Here is a 20346-nt window from a genome sequence, read left to right on the forward strand (position 1 = left end):
TTGGGATGAATGTTGTTCTGAGAAATTATAGTCTGTACCGCCATTAATCTTGTTTTGTTTTTTGGGTCGATGAAGCACTGCAACATACAAAATACTTGCTTGAGCAGACCTGGTAACAATTCAAATGCCATTTTTTCTCAAATGCCTTTAAAACCTTTATGCTCAGAATCAAAAAATTGAGCTTGAATCAAAGACTGGAACTGGCGCAAAGTGCGTCAATATCACCGATTCCAGCCAACCTTCAGTTTAGGTCTCTGTCAATTAGATCTGGCTGTAGTTGCCAAAAACCTGCCCTGGCTTGTGCAGACTGCCGAGTATTATAGCATCCCAATGCCATTTGCATCTCACATCCATTTTAAATGCTTGTTGATCCCATGCCTGAATTTAATAGTAAGGATTATATTTAAAAGTAAAAAGCAAAGAGAAATATAACATGAAACTTCAAGGCAAACACTGAAGAAAGAGCATACAAAGGGTTCGAGTGAAAATGTAGCATTTTTATTGACTTCTTCGGAACAAAATAACCTGTCAGATTAGTCCATGCAGTGAACACCAGACACTCAGTCTTATTATGCAGTGCAGAAGAGAGGAGAAAGAACCCCACTGTTCGAAATCCAGCAGAAAATCCCCACAACAGGGTACAACTGTTCCATTATGTACGAATGGAAAGGAGATGAAAGAAAATATAGAATTCTTAGGTGTAGCATATAACAAAGACATTAAAAGTGCTGTTCATGAGTGAATGTCACAACTCACTGCTGCAAAAGGGATCTGGAGAAAAGCTTGCAGACAATATACCGCGATAGCTCAGTGACATGTAAAACAATAGAAACATTTATAGAAGAGAGGGGCCTTTGAGAAACAATTAAATGTTTGAGCAGTTGTCATAAAAAGATAATAGGACCCTGTTACAGTTGTCACCACCGCTGTAACTTAAGCACCATAACTTAACTGTCCAATTAGAGGACGCCTTCTGTTAGCTACACCCTTACAAAAATTAAAGGCCTATAATTCCAGTGATAATTTAGTGCATCTCAGCTGTGCAATGTCAAACTAATGTGCGAAATTAAAGATTTTCAAATGAAGTGAGTAAACTCGTTAACAATTAAACACTCTGAGGCCCGTCTGCAAGAGGCGAGCACCCAAATAAGGCAAAAGAGTGGCTGAGAGAAGTCTGCTGGTTACAGCTAGCAGAGTATCGGCTTAGATGGCCAGCATGAGAAGAAATTAAAGCTACAACAAAAATAGTTCTCTTAAAACAACAGAAAAGCTCAAACAACACTGTGCTTAGCCGATGCTCCTCTAATGAACAACGGAAGTGATGTACTGCTGCCTGTACCAGTTAGGAGTACAAAAGGGGGTGGTGATGGACGGAGCGTCTGAATCAATCAAACACTCACACCCAGTCAAAAGATCTGGGTTTAATCCATCACCGTTCTTTAGCCCACTCTGCCACCCCAGTTCAGACATGGCTATTTGCAAATCAGTCTGACCCTGTGCCTCATGGGAACAGTCCAGCCCGAAATGCCAAGCCATGTCTTCCCTGGACCGGAAACAAGCTTCAGAGGACCGGTTTCTGGCATTCCAGCCGTCTTCAGCCCGGCTTACTTGAATCCAGTGGCAAAGTGAGCAAGGGACTCACGTCTGAGCATACCCTGCCACACTTATGGCGGCCAAAAGCGGTACAAAAGGGGGTGGTGATGGAAGGAGCATCTGAATCAATCAAACAATCACAACCAGTCAAAAGATCTGGGTTTAATCCATCGCAGTTCTTTAGCCCACTCTGCCACCCCAGTTCAGACATGGCTATATGCAAATCAGTCTGACCCTGTGCCTCATGGGAACAGTCCAGCCCGAACTGCCAAGCCATGTCTTCCCTGGACCGGAAACAACCTTCCGAGGACCGGTTTCTGGCAATCCAGCCGTCTTCAGCCTAGCTTCCTTGAATCCAGTGGCAAAGTGAGCAAGGGACTCACGTCTGAGCTTACCCTGCCACACTTATGGCGGCCAAAAGCGGTACAAAAGGGGGTGGTGATGGAAGGAGCATCTGAATCAATCAAACACTCACACCCAGTCAAAAGATCTGGGTTTAATCCATCACCGGTCTTTAGCCCACTCTGCCACCCCAGTTCAGACATGGCTATATGCAAATCAGTCTGACCCTGTGTCTCATGGGAACAGTCCAGCCCGAACTCCCAAGCCATGTCTTCCCAGGACCGGAAACAAGCTTCCGAGGACCGGTTTATGGCATTCCAGCCGTCTCCGGTTTATGGCATTCCAGCTTGTTTCCGGTCCAGGGAAGACATGGCTTGGCAGTACGGGCTGGACTGTTCCCATGAGGCACAGGGTCAGACTGATTTGCATATAGCCATGTCTGAACTGGGGTGGCAGAGTGGGCTAAAGAACGGTGATGGATTAAACCAAGATCTTTTGACTGGGTGTGAGTGTTTGATTGATTTAGATGCTCCGTCCATCACCACCCCCTTTTGTACTGCTTTTGGCCGCCATAGGTGTTGCAGGGTATGCTCAGACGTGAGTCCCTGCTCACTTTGCCACTGGATTCAAGCAAGCCGGGCTGAAGACGGTTGGAATGCCAGAAACCGGTCCTCGGAAGCTTGTTTCCGGTCCAGGGAAGATATGGCTTGGCAGTTCAGGCTGGACTGTTCCCATGCGGCAGAGGGTCAGACTGATTTGCATATAGCCATGTCTGAACTGGGGTGGCAGAGTGGGCTAAAGAACGGCGATGGATTAAACCCAGATCTTTTGACTGGGTGTGACTGTTTGATTGATTCAGATGCTCCATCCATCACCACCCCCTTTTGTACCGCTTTTGTACCAGTTAGGAGGCAACAAAGAAGAGTGACACAGGAGTTGAACCAATGGTAAATAGCAAGCGGGAATAGAGTGGCAATATTGATGACAGCAGGTCTTTGAGACAGCGCTTGCGAGCTGAAGCTGGACCTAAAAATCTGTGAGAATGCTTACAGTGAAACAAATAGGTACAGCACGGGGCACTGTGGTCTGGCAAGATGGGGAACTGATAAAATACTCTTCTGGCAGAACTGAATCTTTAGAGTGTAGGAGGTCCTGGCTTGAGAAAAGGTAGCACTAACCTTAAAAGATAGGAGGGAATATGAAGTGGGTGGGGGTCTTCTATGGAGGTATTTTGCTAAGTATTACAAGGAATAAAAATCCTCCAGATATCTCTGGGTATTCGATTTGATTCTGCAAGGTCTGACAGTTGTGAAGGAGCAACCTTAGGGCACATGTGTGGGTATTGAGTCGTGCATAAGAACTATGGGGCAGTAATGATTTGGGGTGCCATGTTCTGTCGTTGTGTCTTTTTTTCTGTCCTCTCTTACTCTCTTCTCCTCCGTTTCAACATTTGGAAGCAGAAAATTTAAGCCTGCCTTACCAGCCTGAGGATATAGGCAAGAATATGTCCAAAACGCTATCTACTAAAATCTCAGGTAAACCTAAGATCAGGTTTTTGCATCTAAGATTATGTATCACTGTCATATGGAAGTTCCAACATGCTGGAATCAATCAACTTGCATGTACATTTTTGGGAATATTAAATCGAGGACTTATAGAGTTAGAAAACATGCATACCTGGCTTAACAAAATTCATCTTGATGACTATGAAACCCAACCTTTACCCACTGTTAATTTACTGGAATTGACCACATGCAACAACCCCTCTCTGAAGGAACACATTAACAAGAAACTATGTGGGCTGGAACCACCTTTCTGTACTAAAAGAAGTGAAATTATTTCTTCCAGAAAGCGATTTCAGAACTGCTGTTATAGCCCTTAAAGTTTCCACATCTTAGTTATGGCAATACCCTGTATCATGGCCTCCCGGAATCTGCATTGCCCCGCTCAGGGCATCCTACATACAAAGGTACTTGCATGAAGTCATATATTGAGAGCACCACCATCCTGATGGACCCCAACACCAATATATATTAATGGACAACTGGGATCATTTGCTTTATTTCCTTTTTCTAGTTTTAGGGATCATATACATCTTTCACTGTAAAAAGTTTATTGATGTGTTATGAAATGGCTTTTAGTAAACATCCAAATAAATATCAACTACAACTAGCAATTTTGCATGATTTTGATAACATGTCTTATTTGCAGTTCTTAGTAACGGCAGAAAAGTGATATGAAGTGCTATAGAACACATTGCTGTGCAGTTCCTAGGAGTCCCTGAGGACTTGTGCAATTTGGATGACCTAAACTGAGGGCTTGGTGTCCCAACCGCTTCCGTACAACCCATCGGATGAGTCAGCCATTAGACCAGTTAGCTCTACAGTGCCACTACAACTACCACCCCCTATATTCTACAGTGGTGTAGGTAGTCTCTGGCAAACACTTGAACATGACAACCCTGATCCCTCAGGCATTGTGGAAAACAGTATAGTATGTTCTGCTCAGATACTCATGCTTGCTTACTATAAGTAAATACACAGGATGGCGAATAGGACATTTCAATAACAATGTATTGACTCAGCGACAGCCTTGAGTAAAACATGTGTGCTACAACAATCAGGAGACAGAAGCATAGGAAAGAGATTGCTAGTATAAATAGTCGATACATTTCTACCATAGTGCTAATAATATGAACAGAAGCAGTTCAAATAAAAACATTAGCACTTGCATATTCCTAAAATGTGTGTCCTAAGTATTTAGCCTTGATGTACCTAGCCTAGCATGCATGTGTAGGTATATATGCATAGAGCTATGTGTATCTGTAGCCAAGAAGCCCCTAAGGAAGAACCAGCCTCCTCACCTGATGGTTTAGAATGAAGGACCCCGTCTCTGCATCGAGGATGACAGCCCACAAGCGAATTCAGACCGCTGTGTGTCGAAGATTCGGCATGCAGGACCCCATCTCAGTTTGGAAGGAATTCTCCTCTGATTTGTAGGGGGGAGTGAGGGTCTTTTATACTAAAGTGGTCAATCCAGGGTTTTTACGATAACTGATTTGTTTTTAAAACAATCATGGATGTCTTGAAAAGAATCATAAATATTTTGAAAACAATCACCAATGCTTTTCTAAACAAGGACGATCAAGCACAGTTGGCTGTTGGCCAAGGATGAAAAAAGTGGTGACCCTTTACAAAATAATTGCAGTGCTTGGGGACATGTTTATGTATGTCAGGTTCAGGGATTCTGATAGAAGACTAAGAGCCTGGTGTTGAAGAGACAGGAGAGAGCTTTTAGGTAAAAGGTCACCTTTTTGGAATCGTTATTGTTGTGTGGATGGGACAAATGTATGTACAAAGAAGTACAAATGAAAGGACTAGCCTAAAGCACATGACATCATATTATTATTATTTCTATTTGAATTGCTGCTGTCATACATTTTACTCACCTGCAGAAACAGGTTATTCCAGACCCGGATATGTTCAGTGGAATTGAAGCTTCTTAAAAATGCGTTGCTAATAATGTTTGTTAGAACTGGAAAACCATTAACAGACCGGATGTTGGTAAGCAGAGAAAATCTGTAACTCTGTAGGACGAAAAACATTCTCATTAAACATTAGCTCAATAGTCATGATTTGTACATGTCTAGGAGCACCAGATCTACACAATGTTTGTGATTTAACAAATCACCACTAGAAACAATTCAACTTCAAATGGTACAATTGTCCAAGTATTCCTTTTTACTGTAACCAGAGCTTATTGGAACTCTCTTATTTGTATAAACATCTGCAGTTGCAAAGTCTATGTTTAATGTCTGATGCTCATTCTGCTGAAACTTTGATGAACAAGCTTACCAAGGTTCTCCATGAGATGCAAAGAAGGTTAGCTTCTCACACTTGAAAGCAAAGCCTAGAAGTTGCTACTGCAGAGATTCATTCCACAGGCTTTGATGTGAAATGGATAGACTTTGTTTAACTTATTGAAACTGAGGGTCACTTTTATCCCCAAAAAAAAGTTCACACAGCACAACATGTCACCTTGCTGTGCTGCACTGTGTAATAGGGAAAGGGCAGGAATGTGCTATATTTAACATTATAATGAGGCATTCCTTTATTTCCTTTGCTGGTGCACAATGTATTCGTTAGCACCAACGCAGGCACCCGAGTACCATGGTGCAAAGGTGCCTGCATTATAAGCAGAATTGTTTTTGTGCAGGGAGGGACACCATATATATCTTTTTTACAGAGTTTTATTTAGCGCAAACTTGTGTATCAGAGTTTCCGGTATCAGAGCGCTTTACATAGCACCAGTTGCATTACATGAGGACACATTCATTTTTGTTAGGCATGGGGAGATTAAGTGATTTGACCAGAATCACAGGATGTTCAACGTCATTGCCGAGACTCAAACACAGTTCCCCAGATTTGAGGTTGACGGCCCTAGGCATTAGGCAGGATGCAACACACATAGAAAGTGCTGCAGGATGCAGTATACATAGAAAGAGGGAAAAATAAGGAGAAATTAGGATATTTCTTCTCGTTATACCTCACTTGGGGAGGAGTAGCATTTTGCTACATTCCCAGGTTTACCAGTGTTGATAAATATGAGAAAGTGCCAAAATTTAAGGATGGATGTGTGGGAACACTCTCTCTCCACCCATGGAATGCCTCCCTGGGGCACAGTAAGGCCATGCAGAAATTTGCATTGCATTACTCTAGATTTATCAAGCCACGCAGGGCCATGCATGGTGGCCTTGCGTGGCTTGATAAATCTAACTTTGTAGTTGCGTTGTCCTACCACCCCATTGTGAGGCGCAAGGGTGATGCAACTGCTTGATAAATATGCCCCTAAACTAATACACCCACATTGCTTATGAATTCATGCAAAATTAAGTCTTGCTTTAAAAAGTTACTGAATCTTTTATAGTATAAAACACGTGTCTGCTAGATGAACTGCATTTTTACCTGCAATTTAGATACTTTTTAATATAATACAAAATACGTAGAAACGGTATCCTTACTTAACTAAATTTTATTTGGTTTGAGTGAGTTTGACGTTATAAAAATATTTTGTATATTTACATTCTGGCCCATACAGATCTATTTCCAGTTAAGTGGCAGGTAAGTCCTCTCCCACCTAGAAAGTGGCAATATCCTGCTTACTGGAATCTCGTATAACCGTTTATGATTACTGAACAGTACCATGTAAGAAGTCAGAGTTATCAAAGGTCTGAAAAAGAAGGATCAGATCCTTCCCATGCTGTAAGATCGCCATAACCTCCATGTGCCAGTCTGAACTGTTTAAGGATCAATTTAATTAAATTTGCGTCAGTTACAGGTAACATGCCACAGAGCCTTGACATCGCCAGCCCAAAGACTGAGAAGTCGAATGAGGAAAAGGCCAGAAATCATGGTTTGTCCTATTACAGAACCCAATAATAGGGAAAACATCCTGATGATGATCCATCTAGTACTATAATTAGTACTAAAGACCCATTTTTCAAAGAATACTCTTCCACATGAGGCTACACTTCCACATTCCTAATGCTGGACACAGTCTGAAGCACAGCCTGTCTCACTGCACATATACAAACAAAACAGGAAATTATTGGCAATCATTAAAGTCAGTGTAGATGGGCCGAATGCATGATACATACGAGGAAGATTAACACACAATCTAAAAATATTTTCTTTGTCAAGAATATTTTTGAGAAATCATTTTTATGATTGCTTTCATGCAAAGTTTATCAATATGATCAGCATCACTCTTGGGTAAAAAACACAGGTCTATGACCATGCACTTACTGGAGCAAATTATGGAGCATATTGGTATCTGCTTGTGTTTGAAACAGAAGTTAGCAGTCATTAGGTACTCTTACCTGGACTCTTTTGTGCCAGGACTACCTGTACCACAATCCTTGGCCCTGAAAGGTGGGACTGTGCTGGGCATGGCACTCATCTTCAGTTCATGGACCCGGTGCGCAGACACTTTGGTGGGCTCTTTTGGGCCAAGACTACCTGTACCACTCAGGGAATATTCCAGAGAATGGTGAAGTGTGAGACATTGGATGTTAGATATGGCAATCATAAACCTTTGTTAGCTCCCTTCACCTTGCCTCTGGACCGTGTGCATGTTTCAGAGGATATATCTATTCAGCCTCTACCCCAACATAATAGGCACAGGCTAGTCTGGCCTTTGTCTACTCCTATTGAGGTTTTGGACAGGTTAATTAATACTGACTATAATTTTGGGACATATATGCAAGATATTGTGCCTAGAGAAAGTTAAGGTCCCCAGGTCATGATAATATGTGATATTATTAGGACACCCTTACTCCAGACAGCGGCATGCAGACCAGCCGTAGTCACTAGTTTGACAGCACTTGTTCAGGGGCAAAGAAGGATTTACACTGGGATTTTACCCTCTGTACCAAGGAATCCCTTAGATATTTAAAGATACATTCTGCATATAAAGCAACTCCATCAAAAAGGAAATGTGAAATCTGTAGAGATAATTGGGATTGTTTAACTGCAGCCGCCTTTCTTAAGAATTCTTATGTCTTTTGGTAAGGGGCTAGTGACTTTAGAATACAACAAAACGTGGTTTCTCTCTTAAGTAGTCATGAGAGATCAGTGGTTGAACCATTTCAGTACTATTTACTGACCAATTCCAGGTATTAGTACTACCATTTCCTTTTTAAGCGTTAATGGGGTAATAAGTAGGTTGTGTTGTTACAGTTGATAAATTTGCTATCACTCTTAACCAGAGTTCCTCCAGTAAAGCTCCTAGACCAAACAGGAATGAAGTGATGTTCGCAAATGCAGGGTTGACTTTTGAGCCTGGTTACTTTCTAATGTATTTACCAACCTTGATCTATCTGGTCTTCCTCCCGCTTGGTCAAGTTTGGTAATTAACCCTGCCTCTATTAAAGAGAGCTGTTCTGATCTCAAATTTTATAGATCTATGAACATAATTGATTCAGCAGTTAAATTCTTAGGAAGGGTCATGTTTAACAGAATTCGGGAATGGGCGCTTGTTCACAAAATAGCTAGGCACAGTACTTTGCACCTGGCCTTTATGAGCTTGTCCACTGTATTGGACAAGGTGAACGGGGCCAAGTTATTGGCATTCTTGCTAAAGATGGGTTTAGAGGCCTCTCTTGTTAACTTTCTAACAACTCTACACCAGAACTTGACAGCCAGCATCAGAAATTGACTCAATTACAGTCAACTTCCAGGTCTGAATTCTGGCAGTAGCTGAGTGTATGCACAAGAACCGCCTCTACTTCATCTCAGATAAATCTGAGATACTGTTGTGTGGTACCCCTTCTTCTATTGACATGACCAGAATATGCCCTAATGAGCTTGGGATACCCCCTGCCTCCACATCTGATGCAAAATATCTGGGGGTAAAAATAGGCATAGCCCTTTCATACAAATCCCAGGTTAAGTCTACTACCAGAGTCTTTACTGAAATCTCTGAGAAAGACTTTGAAATTCCTGCCATAGAAAACTCAGAAGGACATTGTCCATGCCTTAATTACATCAAGATTGTACGACGCTAGTGTCCTTTTACTTGGGGAACACAGGTACATAATGCGGCTTCTCGATTGGTAGTGAACATTCCTAAACAAAACTTGTTTCACCAAGGTTTGTAAACTCTACATTGGCAACCGATCAGCAAAATAATAAAATTAATTGACCTTATAAGCCAATGCAGAACTATCTGAGCCATTCACATTGCATCGTTTAGTCAGGCAAGGTGGTTTTCAGCTCCCCTGCTGTTTATTCTGTACATAAATAAATGTAATGGTTATTTGAGTGGAAGTACTCTAGATGTCCCTCATGTTAACTCCACCCTCATAGCGTTTTTCCTACATGCAGATGATGCGGTGCTGATAGTTCGAACTCCTCCTGCATTGTGATGCTTGGTTAAAGTCTTTTATGATTTCATGACATACCTCGATTTGTCTATTCATTTCTTTGAGTCTCATACCATGCCTTGTGGTACTAAACATCATTTATTAGGTTCCCTTTGTGAAAATGGCAATAAACATATCAGTGTGGCTAGTTCCGCATATCTTCAACTTGTTTTCGAGTTCAGTGGTTCCTAGCCTAGAAATATTCAATTTTGATGTACAAGTTTTCTCAGGCTGTGAGATAAATTTTTAACATCAGTCAGGCAGTTCAGGGCAAGCCTATCTCATCTCAGGAGTGTGGCCAACTGCAACCCAAAATGGCCACACGTTAACCAAGCTCCTCAACAGCTGGACCACTAATCCTCATACATCCGTCATTATCCGTATCAGTTTGATGCTGTGAGGTCCAGAAGCTATTGTGGATCCAGCTTGCAACCTACAGATCTCCTTGGGAGATGGTCCGCGCTGCCCAGTGGGCCGAGTGAGGAAGAAAAGGCCCGTGTGGGTGCGGTGAGAGACAGAGGGTGAGAACTGTATCAGGCCTTGGTGACAGAGGAGGGGAGAGGAACTGACTGGAATGAAGCCTCTGCCCAACATGGAGAGGCTGTGCCCAGGAAGACATGAGGTGAGGCGGGCCAGCCTGGAATGATCTGCTGAGGGCATGGCGCAGAACCCCTGAAGCTCCTTGCTGGGGGGTGGGTGCCTCCTTGTCCCCCCTTCTTTCTCAATTGACTTCCCTCCTGGTGCCCTGTTCCTGCCTCGTGTCCCGCATCTCCACTACTCCGCCTTGCGGCTGCCTCTCTGGAACCTCTGCACCGGGAGAAGATCGAGGGGCCATCCAGAAGCTCCTGCAGCCATTGGGGAGGTATTGGTATATCTCTTTCCCTAGAAGGAGGGAAGAAGAACACAAGAGCAGAGAAGGGAGGAAGGGAAGAGGGAGGAGAGGAGAGAGAGGGAAGAGAATTATCTGAATCTTATTGGCACTCTGATGTCTCTGGAACACCTCCTGGGGGAAATAAGAGGGTTGTTTACAACGTGCCCAAACTCTGTGATTTTGAACAGATGAATATATTGAAACTGTGTCAGAACCTTGGACAGGCCTCTTACCATTGAGCTTTACAATCTTGTTCATGTTCCACCAATTACGCTTATTGACACAAACAGCACTGCCACAGCTTTTATCAATGCAGACTTGTTCTCTGAACTTGGAGTCACCTTTATTGTTTTGTTATTCTCACCATGTCACCCAACACAGATTTCCAGTTGGAGAAATGTTTCCTGGAGTCAAAGTATGTTTCTTGTTTGGTTTGTACATCGCTGATTTTGTTTCTATCCATGTTGTCGAGCTCATGGTCAGGAGGTGCTACGTTTAAACCACATTGACATCAACGAAGGTCTAAAATCAGAGCAGGCCTTTCTGCCTTTAAATAGTTTACAAAGAGACACACCTGTGGATGAGTGGGGCGTGGTTCTGTAGAACCAGAGCATGGTTCTGACAGCGATGGGTATGCTTTTGTTGTGATCAATGGCTCACCTTACACAGTGCCCAATGACTCTGTTAAGCCTCTCCATCAGCCCGTTACTTTGGGGATGATAGAGTGATCTTTCGATGTGGATGACGGAAGATTCTTCAAAGAATTCTTCACCTTCAGCAGAGATAAACTGTACCCCATTGTCAGAGATAACAGTCTTAGGAAATCCCTCCCGCATGAAAACCTCTTTCATAAAGTCTAGAATCTCTTTAGAGTCAACTGTTGCCCCTTTTTAAATTGCATTTTATATGTCACATGTTTTTGCATACACAAATGTGGTTAAGAGAATTGCTGTCTTCATTCATAGTATGCATTTGGAAAAAAATTCAAATTGAGCATCTGTATTTGGCTCAAAATGCTAAGGCCCACAAGCTGAAGTAGATGAAGAGCACATTTTGAGGTCCTCACCAAACCCTATAATTAAACAGTAACTGGATCTGAGCAGCATATCTACTGCTAAGATGACCATTGTTTTTGGAAGGTCAATATGAAACACCACAGTTGCCTCTGGAGTCAAACCTCATTATTTTTTGTTTCTGGATACCAGAGGCATTAAGAACGTAGAAAGGTTCTCCTGAGGTATCCTCATACTGCCTAAAAGAATACGTTGATTTATGGTTAGATTCTTGGGAATCTATGCAATACAAACATATACAATGCTTTTAAAATGTTTTAATAATGATTTCCCCTTTCGTTTGAATTGAGTATTTTCAGCGGGCATATGAGTATTAAGCATACACCATTGTGGACTGTTTCCTTCTAAACCCTATTTGGAGGTTCAATAGTATACCAGCTGTCTCTACCCTTGCTTTCATACTTTTAAAAATATGTTTAGCCAACATTTTTTGAGATTTCAATTCTATATGTTTTCATTCTATAGCTCTCTGGACACTAATATTTCCCTTTCTAAATTATAAAGACTCTTATACTTCTTCAGGAATTGGATATGGCACTATGTTTAACTCTACTACTGGCAAGGGTTTTGAAGACTGCAGCTCAAAGCTCTGGCATTACCTTCATTATTCTTCATAAGATTCCATCTGGGCCTCATGCCATTGATGATTGCATTATGCCCATTATTTCTTCAAATATTGAAAAAATAGTATCCAGAGGACAATCAGCACTGATTTCATTTTTATCACACTTCTCTCTTTTGTAAGACCTCATAGATCAGCCTCTGGTTGTGGAGTCTCAATTAATTCATACATAACAATAATATAGTTAATCCAGTCACTTTCTGTTACCAGCAGTGCTACAGTCCTCATCCTCTTCCTCTTCCCAAGAGTGTTCCAAGAGTATTCATAAACAGTTCCCATAAGTGGTTTGTCCTTTTTAATGTTAAGGCTATTATTAAGTCAGTCCATACATTTTTCTTTATTTCACATTCTCTTTCTCTGGTTTCTTTCTTTTGTAGCCGCCTTAATTGCTTGGGTATGCAACTCCTTTTTCTCCCTCCAATTTAAATACTTCACACACCTGCTTGTTAAGGTGTCTTATAGCTTTTTCTGATGCTCTGAACTTTCTTTATTTTTGTTTATACTGATTCTTACTTAATTTTACCAGCTTTTTCTGATGCTGTGAACTTTCTTTATTTTTGCTTATATTGATTCTTACCTAATTTTGCCAGTAAGCTCTTTAACTCTCCAATGAAGAAATTGAACAACGTAAGTATGAATCCTAGTCTGCCCTTCTTTATTGACAAAGGAACTGTCTGCCCTTCTCTCATACAAAAATGCATACTTTTTACAATCCGGTATATTCTGTTAAGATATTTTACCTTGAGGTGTGTGCCTCCTAGGAAAATGTCACAAGTCTTGTGAGTAAAACGTATTCATCTTTTACAACTCTCTTTAAAATCTCCAATTTTCAGATTTCCAATGTTTGGATAGTATCCCAAGGAAATTAGTATATTAGGCAGCACAAATAAATTGCTGAAGGTATTACACACTGGTTGATAATGAGCAGATCTTCTGTTGATAACGATTATAATAAATTACTTGAGGACAGTTCTAAATCTATGCCCCTTTTAAGCAACTTCCCTATGTAGACAATCTAGGTGGCTATAACTAAACTCTTTTCTTAACCAGTGTACAGTGGATCATCCAAATAAATTGGAGGTATCCTTGTGTTTCAGTACATCTGCATAATTGAAAAGTAAGTTAAAGTACCCTTCCTCAATGTTTTCAAGTAAATATGCTTGGGATTTTGATTACTCTTCAACTGAGTCTCCGGTGGTATATAACATTTACCATGCTCAGTCCAATTTCATCCTTTTTACGGTCAATTGATCAATTATTTTAGTTACTGTACATATGTATACTGTACAAACACTACATACTTTGTGTATTTTCTTTAGAAAGTACATCTAGTAAAGTAGAAATTAGAGTCATTACTTTCCCAGAAAAAATCATATCTTCTTTCTGATGTTCTGATTTCATATAATAAGTAGGTATTAGATTCAGTTGAGAAAGCTTCACCTTTTTCTTTAATGACCAATATTCTCACTCTATTAAGAGCTAATTCGTACTCTTGGTAGAACTGTCTTTTTATGTCAGAAATATTCCAGAACATCAAATGGCATTATATTGCATACATAGCATTAGTTCAAAAAAAAAATTTCAAGACCCAGAATTATCAAATTCGAAGACACTAAAGGCAGCCGAAAAAGCACTAGAACAACCAATGAAGGTCTAACTATAATTACTAAGGACTACAGAGATTGTTTGTGAGTAATGCATCAGTATACCCGCTGGCAAAATGAATTATACTGTTGTTTCAGTAATTTGGGGATGCAGGAATAGCTCAGTATTGTCAAGCTGTTTTCAAAGGATGTCATTAGATATGGGCAAGGACTGTGGGATTTTGGATTACTGCATCAGATTTTCACAGTAATTTCCCATTTCACCTAGAAATGTCATTAACTTTGAGCTAGTGAAATACAAGGGAGGGAGTGAGAATAAAGAATTACTGCATGTCTTCTAATTTTTGAGTCAGCTGGAAACAGTGGGAATCACACAGCTATCTAAAGCATTTTGGGTGGTTTCTCAACCAGGAATTTCACCTAGAAATGTCATTAACTTTGAGCTAGTGAAATACAAGGGAGGGAGTGACAATGTAGAATTACCGTATGTCTCGCAATTCTTGGGTCAGCTGGAAACATTGGTATCAAACAGATATCTAAAGCTAGGCCTCCTTTCATCCAATCTCGATCAACGAAGAATGGAAGAATATGGGTGTGGGAATGGGTGCACTTGGTTTTGAATGAAGAAGGGAGAGGTGATAATAGTACAAAAATGTAGGAAATCTGAGGCGTGAGGCTTGCAAAAACAAAATTTAAAGACAAAGGGGCAGAGTTTAATGGGGCGTCAATATTTCGAATTGAACATGTGGATTCAAGTCATAGTGCACAAATATGGACTTTAATATCCTGTTTCTGAACATTGATTCAGCTGATTTTCACAAAAGCCTACACAGAATTATCACAAATTGAATGAAAACGCACCTGTCTCTCACGAGCCACTCTCAGCGCAAGATTATATGGTGGATATTCATCTGACGATTTCTTGTCGGTGACGTCTACTATTATATTCTGACTTTTGATGAAGTGAATGAAGTCATTAAGTTCGGAACCTTGCATGGAAAAGACAGTAACATTTAATGTACATTAATTTTAAAGCTTACAAAACATACACCTGTGCAATAATGTTCTGATCTGAAGCAAATTATTTAATGTTCTTTAAACTCATCAAAATGAATGTGGTGGGTCAGTCAGAAAATCAATTTCAAGAAAAAGAATCGTTGGTTAAATTAAAGCCTAGTTTACACCCATGATGTGGGGAAGAGGCTACTTGGGCTTCAGTGTGGGATGTGATACTCAAGACAAAAATGGTAAATGTTTTAATTCTGGGCCTTCAGTAGTTATCTGTGCATTTGGTGCACATCTTTGTCTTACAATTGCAAACATGACTTAGGGCCTGATTATGAGTTTGGCGGTCCATGGTGGAGGTGCGGTGGTGGTTGGGGACCACCACACCAGTTATCCAAATGCTGTATTATGACAATGGTCGGACCGTTGTGAGTCCGCCACAACTGCCGGGGAACTGCGATCCCCAGCAGTGGCACAGCAGTCTTGAGGCCACAATATACTTTGCGGTGCTGCTGCGGGCACTGCCAAACATATTACAAGTTTCCTCACCGCCAACAGTTTCATAGCGGTAAGCCCGCCATAAAATGCTAGCAGTGAGGAAACAAAGGAGGCCCCACAGGGCCCCCTGTTTCCTCACGCCCATGGCATGCATGCAGGGGTGCATATGGTGTGCGCCCCAGTATGCATGCACCTCATTTCCTGCACAGTATGGACTTGACAGTCCATCCTGCGCAGAAACGGGCTTTGACGTTCCCATTGTGGTGCCAACTGTCCATCCCCAGACTAGATAAATACTAGTAATCTGGTGGGTGGCTCAATTTGGCGGTCCTGGAGAGGGGCCGCAGTGTAGGGGCCCACTCCAGGACTGCCAAACTCATATTCATAATATTATTGACAGTGCAGCAGCAGCACCATTAAGCATATTGTGGCCTCAGGACCGCTGCACCACTGAAAAGGATTGTGCTTTCATGGAAGTTGTGTCTGTCACACAACCGCCTGACTGCTGTTGTCGTAATATGGTGGCCGGACCACTAGTGCAGTGGTCCCCTCCACTACACCTCCAGCACGGGTGTGGCGGTCCCATGGACCACTGTACTCATAATCAGCCCCTTAATCGCTCTGTGTCTACCAAAACTGAATGTGCCCTTGTGTAACATAACTTGTGCTCATGCAAAGTGCTCCAATACCTTCAGATGGAGTTTGTACTATATAAAAACTGCAACAAAAAACCCTCAAGGGTGTACTGAAAAATATTGGATGGTACTCAAGAAGCTTCGACTACATAGTAAGCCATCTTCTGATACTAAATAATTAAGGGCAGTGAACTTAGTTCAATAAGAATTATTAAAAGGAAATTTTGGTTTATTAAAAACATCATTCATGTAGGTATTTTTCAGTTTTTATAACTTAAACTTATATGTATTTCACTATTTTAATTACTATCTCACATGTTAGTTTCCATATAGATATTAGATACGCATCCTTTTTAAGCGTATCCAAGATTCGGTTGATTTTCAGCCTATCCAATTTCCAAAATCCATTAGACTCTTGGACAATGTGAACAGATTTACATTCCTTCTGGTATTGTAATCTTGTTTTTCACTGTAGTGCCCCTTCCAATAATTATGGCATGTTTTTCCCATGGGCATGCACGCCTGATGACTTAGGTGGATCACAAGAGTGGAAAGGGAGGATAATACGGCGATGACATGGGAAGGGGAAGTGCTAGGTGTTCTGTGCTTGGCAATCTGGGTAAGAGCATTGCACATCGGAAAGGGCAATTTCAAAGAGGGATGGGGTGCGTTATGACTGCTGTGAAGAAAAATTTTATGAGAGGGTAGTGAGCGAGTATATGGGACAGAAAGAAAAGTACAATAGAGTGGATCTAGAGGAACTCAAGGCAGGTAGGAGGGAGTATGATGAAGTGTCTATTGCATGAAATAAAGTATTTTAGAGAGTTAAAGGGTTCAGAGTGGGTGTATTCAAGGAGTTGCAAAAAGGGAGTGTGGAAGTGCCTAGAAGGGTCTTTGTTGGCTACTGGCAATGGGACATTGTGTGCTATGGCTGGGTTGCATGCTGAGGGATAAAGCAAGGGGTAAGGTAGTGTTTTGTATAATGTTGGTAGGCTACACATTGAGTGCCCAGAATAAAAACATTTCATGGCTGGGATATGTTAAAAGCACTGTTGCTTTACTGGGCCTTACAAGGTATTTTGATGACCCTGCTCATATCCCGCCTTCAGTTGAAGCCAAATAAAGATGGCGTATTCAGAAAAGTGCTGTCTAACCGCCAGCGACCATCTACCAAGCAACACTTTTTGAGTAATTATAATGTTTCTTTAGCCAAGAGATGCAATTTTATTTGTCTTCTATCTTTAACTCTCAGTATAGATTTTATTTAACTTTGTTTTCCTTGGGTACCATAAAATATCTAATCATATTTCCAATTCAAGGAGGATGAATTAAAAATCTTTCTCCATTCATCTGTGATAATATCTCAAAACAAAGCACATTGCACTTGTACCTGTATGTGCACTTAATAAATACCTAACATTATATAGCCCTAGTTCACACGAATATGGCTTTAGGTTTTTATACTCTCTTGAATCTCCTGATATTTGTCAAGCCATTGTGAACTTCAGAAGAGGGGCATTCAGGAAGTGTGATGGATAATTATTGATTCTTTGATGATGATGACATTTTTGTCTTTTTGATATAACTTGATATAACTTTTGTATTATTTGCAAAACCCTTGCGATAATACCTTGTAACAACGCACATTGCATTTTGTTACTTTTCTGTGCATTCCAAAAAATCTTAAGTTCAATTTTTTACTCCCCTTCCTGAGACTGCACATCCCTAGATAATATCAACAATTCACTAGATTTTATTGCTCTCCTCGATTCTTTTAAACATATCAAGCTACTGTGAGCCTTAGAAGAGTGGCACCAGGAAAGGTTAGAGATAATTGTTGCTCTTGGGATGATGAAATTGTTGTTTTATGAATTCATTTTTTGTAGGATATATGAAACCTTGTATTGTGCTGTGTGCTTTTATGAATTTTGTAAATCAAATAAAGTTTTATGACTGCCCAGAATAAGTTGTTGAGCAGTGTGATGTGAAACTTAGGAGACAAATGTGTGTCTAGATGTAGTTCTGTAGTGAACTGCGTCAAAATAATTAATATGGCACCTCATGGTGAGACCTTTTGTGGCTGAAATGGAGTTCATGTAAGGCTGACCCTTCATCAGTGGTGCTTCTGTAGTGGCTCTGTTTTGCAGAAGAAAGAAACCTTTACCTATGAGGCACCATGTTTGTAGCTCAAGTTTGGTAATGTTTGTTTTAGTAAAAGAAAAACCAAATCACATCCCCCGGCCTTACCAAACAGATTTGTCCCTAAACCTTTGGTCTCCTCACCGCTACCTCCCCTTTCTGACTATGAGATCGGTGCGCCTCCAAAGACCTATGACACAGGTCAAGCCAGCCCTTCTACCCCACCACCTACGCATGCCCATAGAAATGCACCTGAACGATTGCCTCCCTGTCTTGTAGCGCCTCCCCCTATATGGATATAGAAACCCTGAACTCAAGAGCTTCCAGTTTAAATCAGAGCATCCATATCTTAATTCTGGAGCTAATAAACCTCCTTCACCTTGCCGAACTCTCCCTAGATAACCTCAATTCCCGGCTTAACTCCCCTCTGAGCACGGAGCACCCCAAGCACCCACTACCGCTATCACTGAGACACCTGTGCCCCACAAGCAATCATGCCTCCCATCAGAGGAAGAAACCCTAGCTCACGTCCTCTCTTACAACTCTACCCTTGCCAACCCAAGTCAGTTAGACCTCACCAAAAATAATAATCCTTGCCATCCTTCGGGACTACAACTCGCCCCAGTTAGCCCTTGCCTACTAGATAGGAGTGCTGAACACGCCATCCACACGGTCATTATAAACCCTAACAGATCAGCACCCTCCGTAACAGAAGTGTGGTTAAGAGCAATCTAGTGACCGTACACTTGGCCGCCCCACCTCTGACACTGCCTCCGACCCCCATCTATATGGTCTCCTAATTAACTGCCAATCAGCAGTTAAGCACACTGCCGATATTGCTAATCTAATCCTGAACAAAAATGTAGACTTAGCAATTCTTATAGAATCATGGCACAACGAATGCTCATCTCCATGCCTGGACCTCTTAGTCCCTCCCAACTATAACATTGTAGGGCTAGACAGGCAAGCTAGTAAGAAAGGAGGAGGCATCACCTGCATCTACCGCTCTAACCTCCTTGTCACAGAACTTAGAGCGGATAACACTGACTCCTACGAATACTTCACCCTATCCATTTGCAGCAATTCCACTAAACTGTGCAATCTGCACATCTTTCACCACCCCCCTGGAATGAACGACTCCTTCACGGACCACCTCATGGAAATCATCACAGCTAATATTTCCTCCAACGCTAAAGATATTTTCCTGGCTGATTTCAACCTGCACTGGAATGATCCCAAGGATCCTCATGTCAACGTCATCAACGACCTCCAGACTGATCTAGCCCTGACCCAAGCCTGTTCACTAGCAACACACTTGAAAGGGTCTCCTCTTGATTGGATCATATCCAAAGAATCTACAGTTAAGCTAATCTCTATAGATCCATGTGACTGGTCCGGCCACCACGCCATCGCCTTCCTACTACCTGGCACCCACAAGACAAAGGCACCGCAAGTGGTAATTTCCAAATGCTGGGTCAGACACACCAAGAACCTGGGGCCACAGGGAACTAGAGGCTCGCTTAAAATCCCACCTCCCCCCCTGGCATATTACTACGGTCAGTGACCTCAATGATCACTACTCTGCGACTATGTCAAACATTTTGGATGAACTAGCCCCACTAAAACTAAAAAGAACCCAAGTCAAAGACAGAAACCCCTGGTTTACCGGTTCCCTCAACAACAATAGGTGATCCCTCCGGCAATCTGAAAGAATCTGGAGACAGCACCCCTCTGCCGCTCATCTAAAACTTCTCCACCAGCCTAGAAATGCCTACAACAAAAACATCCTCAACTCAAAAAAATAATTCTTTAGATCTAAATTGGGTAATGCCAAGAACAGACCCTGCAAGCTCTTCGAACTGGTTAAATACAAATCCAATAAGCTGGCCAAAACACCAAAAGAAACACCCAAGTCTCTGATATCATCTGAGGATTTCTCTTCTGTTTTCGCTGACAAAATCACAGCCTTAGGAAATGAACTTAATTCTGCCACATACTCTCAACCCTTCCCTGACCAGCCTCCTCCTTCCGCACTGCCCTCAC

The 20346-nt window shown here is 41.6% G+C and overlaps 1 protein-coding gene across 2 annotated transcripts in view; it reads right to left on the bottom strand.

The window, feature by feature from the left end:
* Positions 1–20346, bottom strand: part of LOC147702338 (ATP-binding cassette sub-family A member 9-like) — a 1822583-nt gene that overhangs the window by 913455 nt on the left and 888782 nt on the right. For both annotated transcript variants that reach the window (XM_086930970.1, XM_086930969.1), the window contains exons 20-21: positions 14888–15015; positions 5384–5521 (exon numbers count right to left, since the gene is read on the bottom strand). In XM_086930970.1, the coding sequence (XP_086787096.1) occupies positions 5384–5521; positions 14888–15015 (266 nt within the window). The remainder of the gene's footprint in view (positions 1–5383; positions 5522–14887; positions 15016–20346) is intronic.

Source organism: Lissotriton vulgaris, chromosome 7 (assembly GCF_964263255.1).
Source record: "Lissotriton vulgaris chromosome 7, aLisVul1.2, whole genome shotgun sequence".
Taxonomy (NCBI): domain Eukaryota; kingdom Metazoa; phylum Chordata; class Amphibia; order Caudata; family Salamandridae; genus Lissotriton; species Lissotriton vulgaris.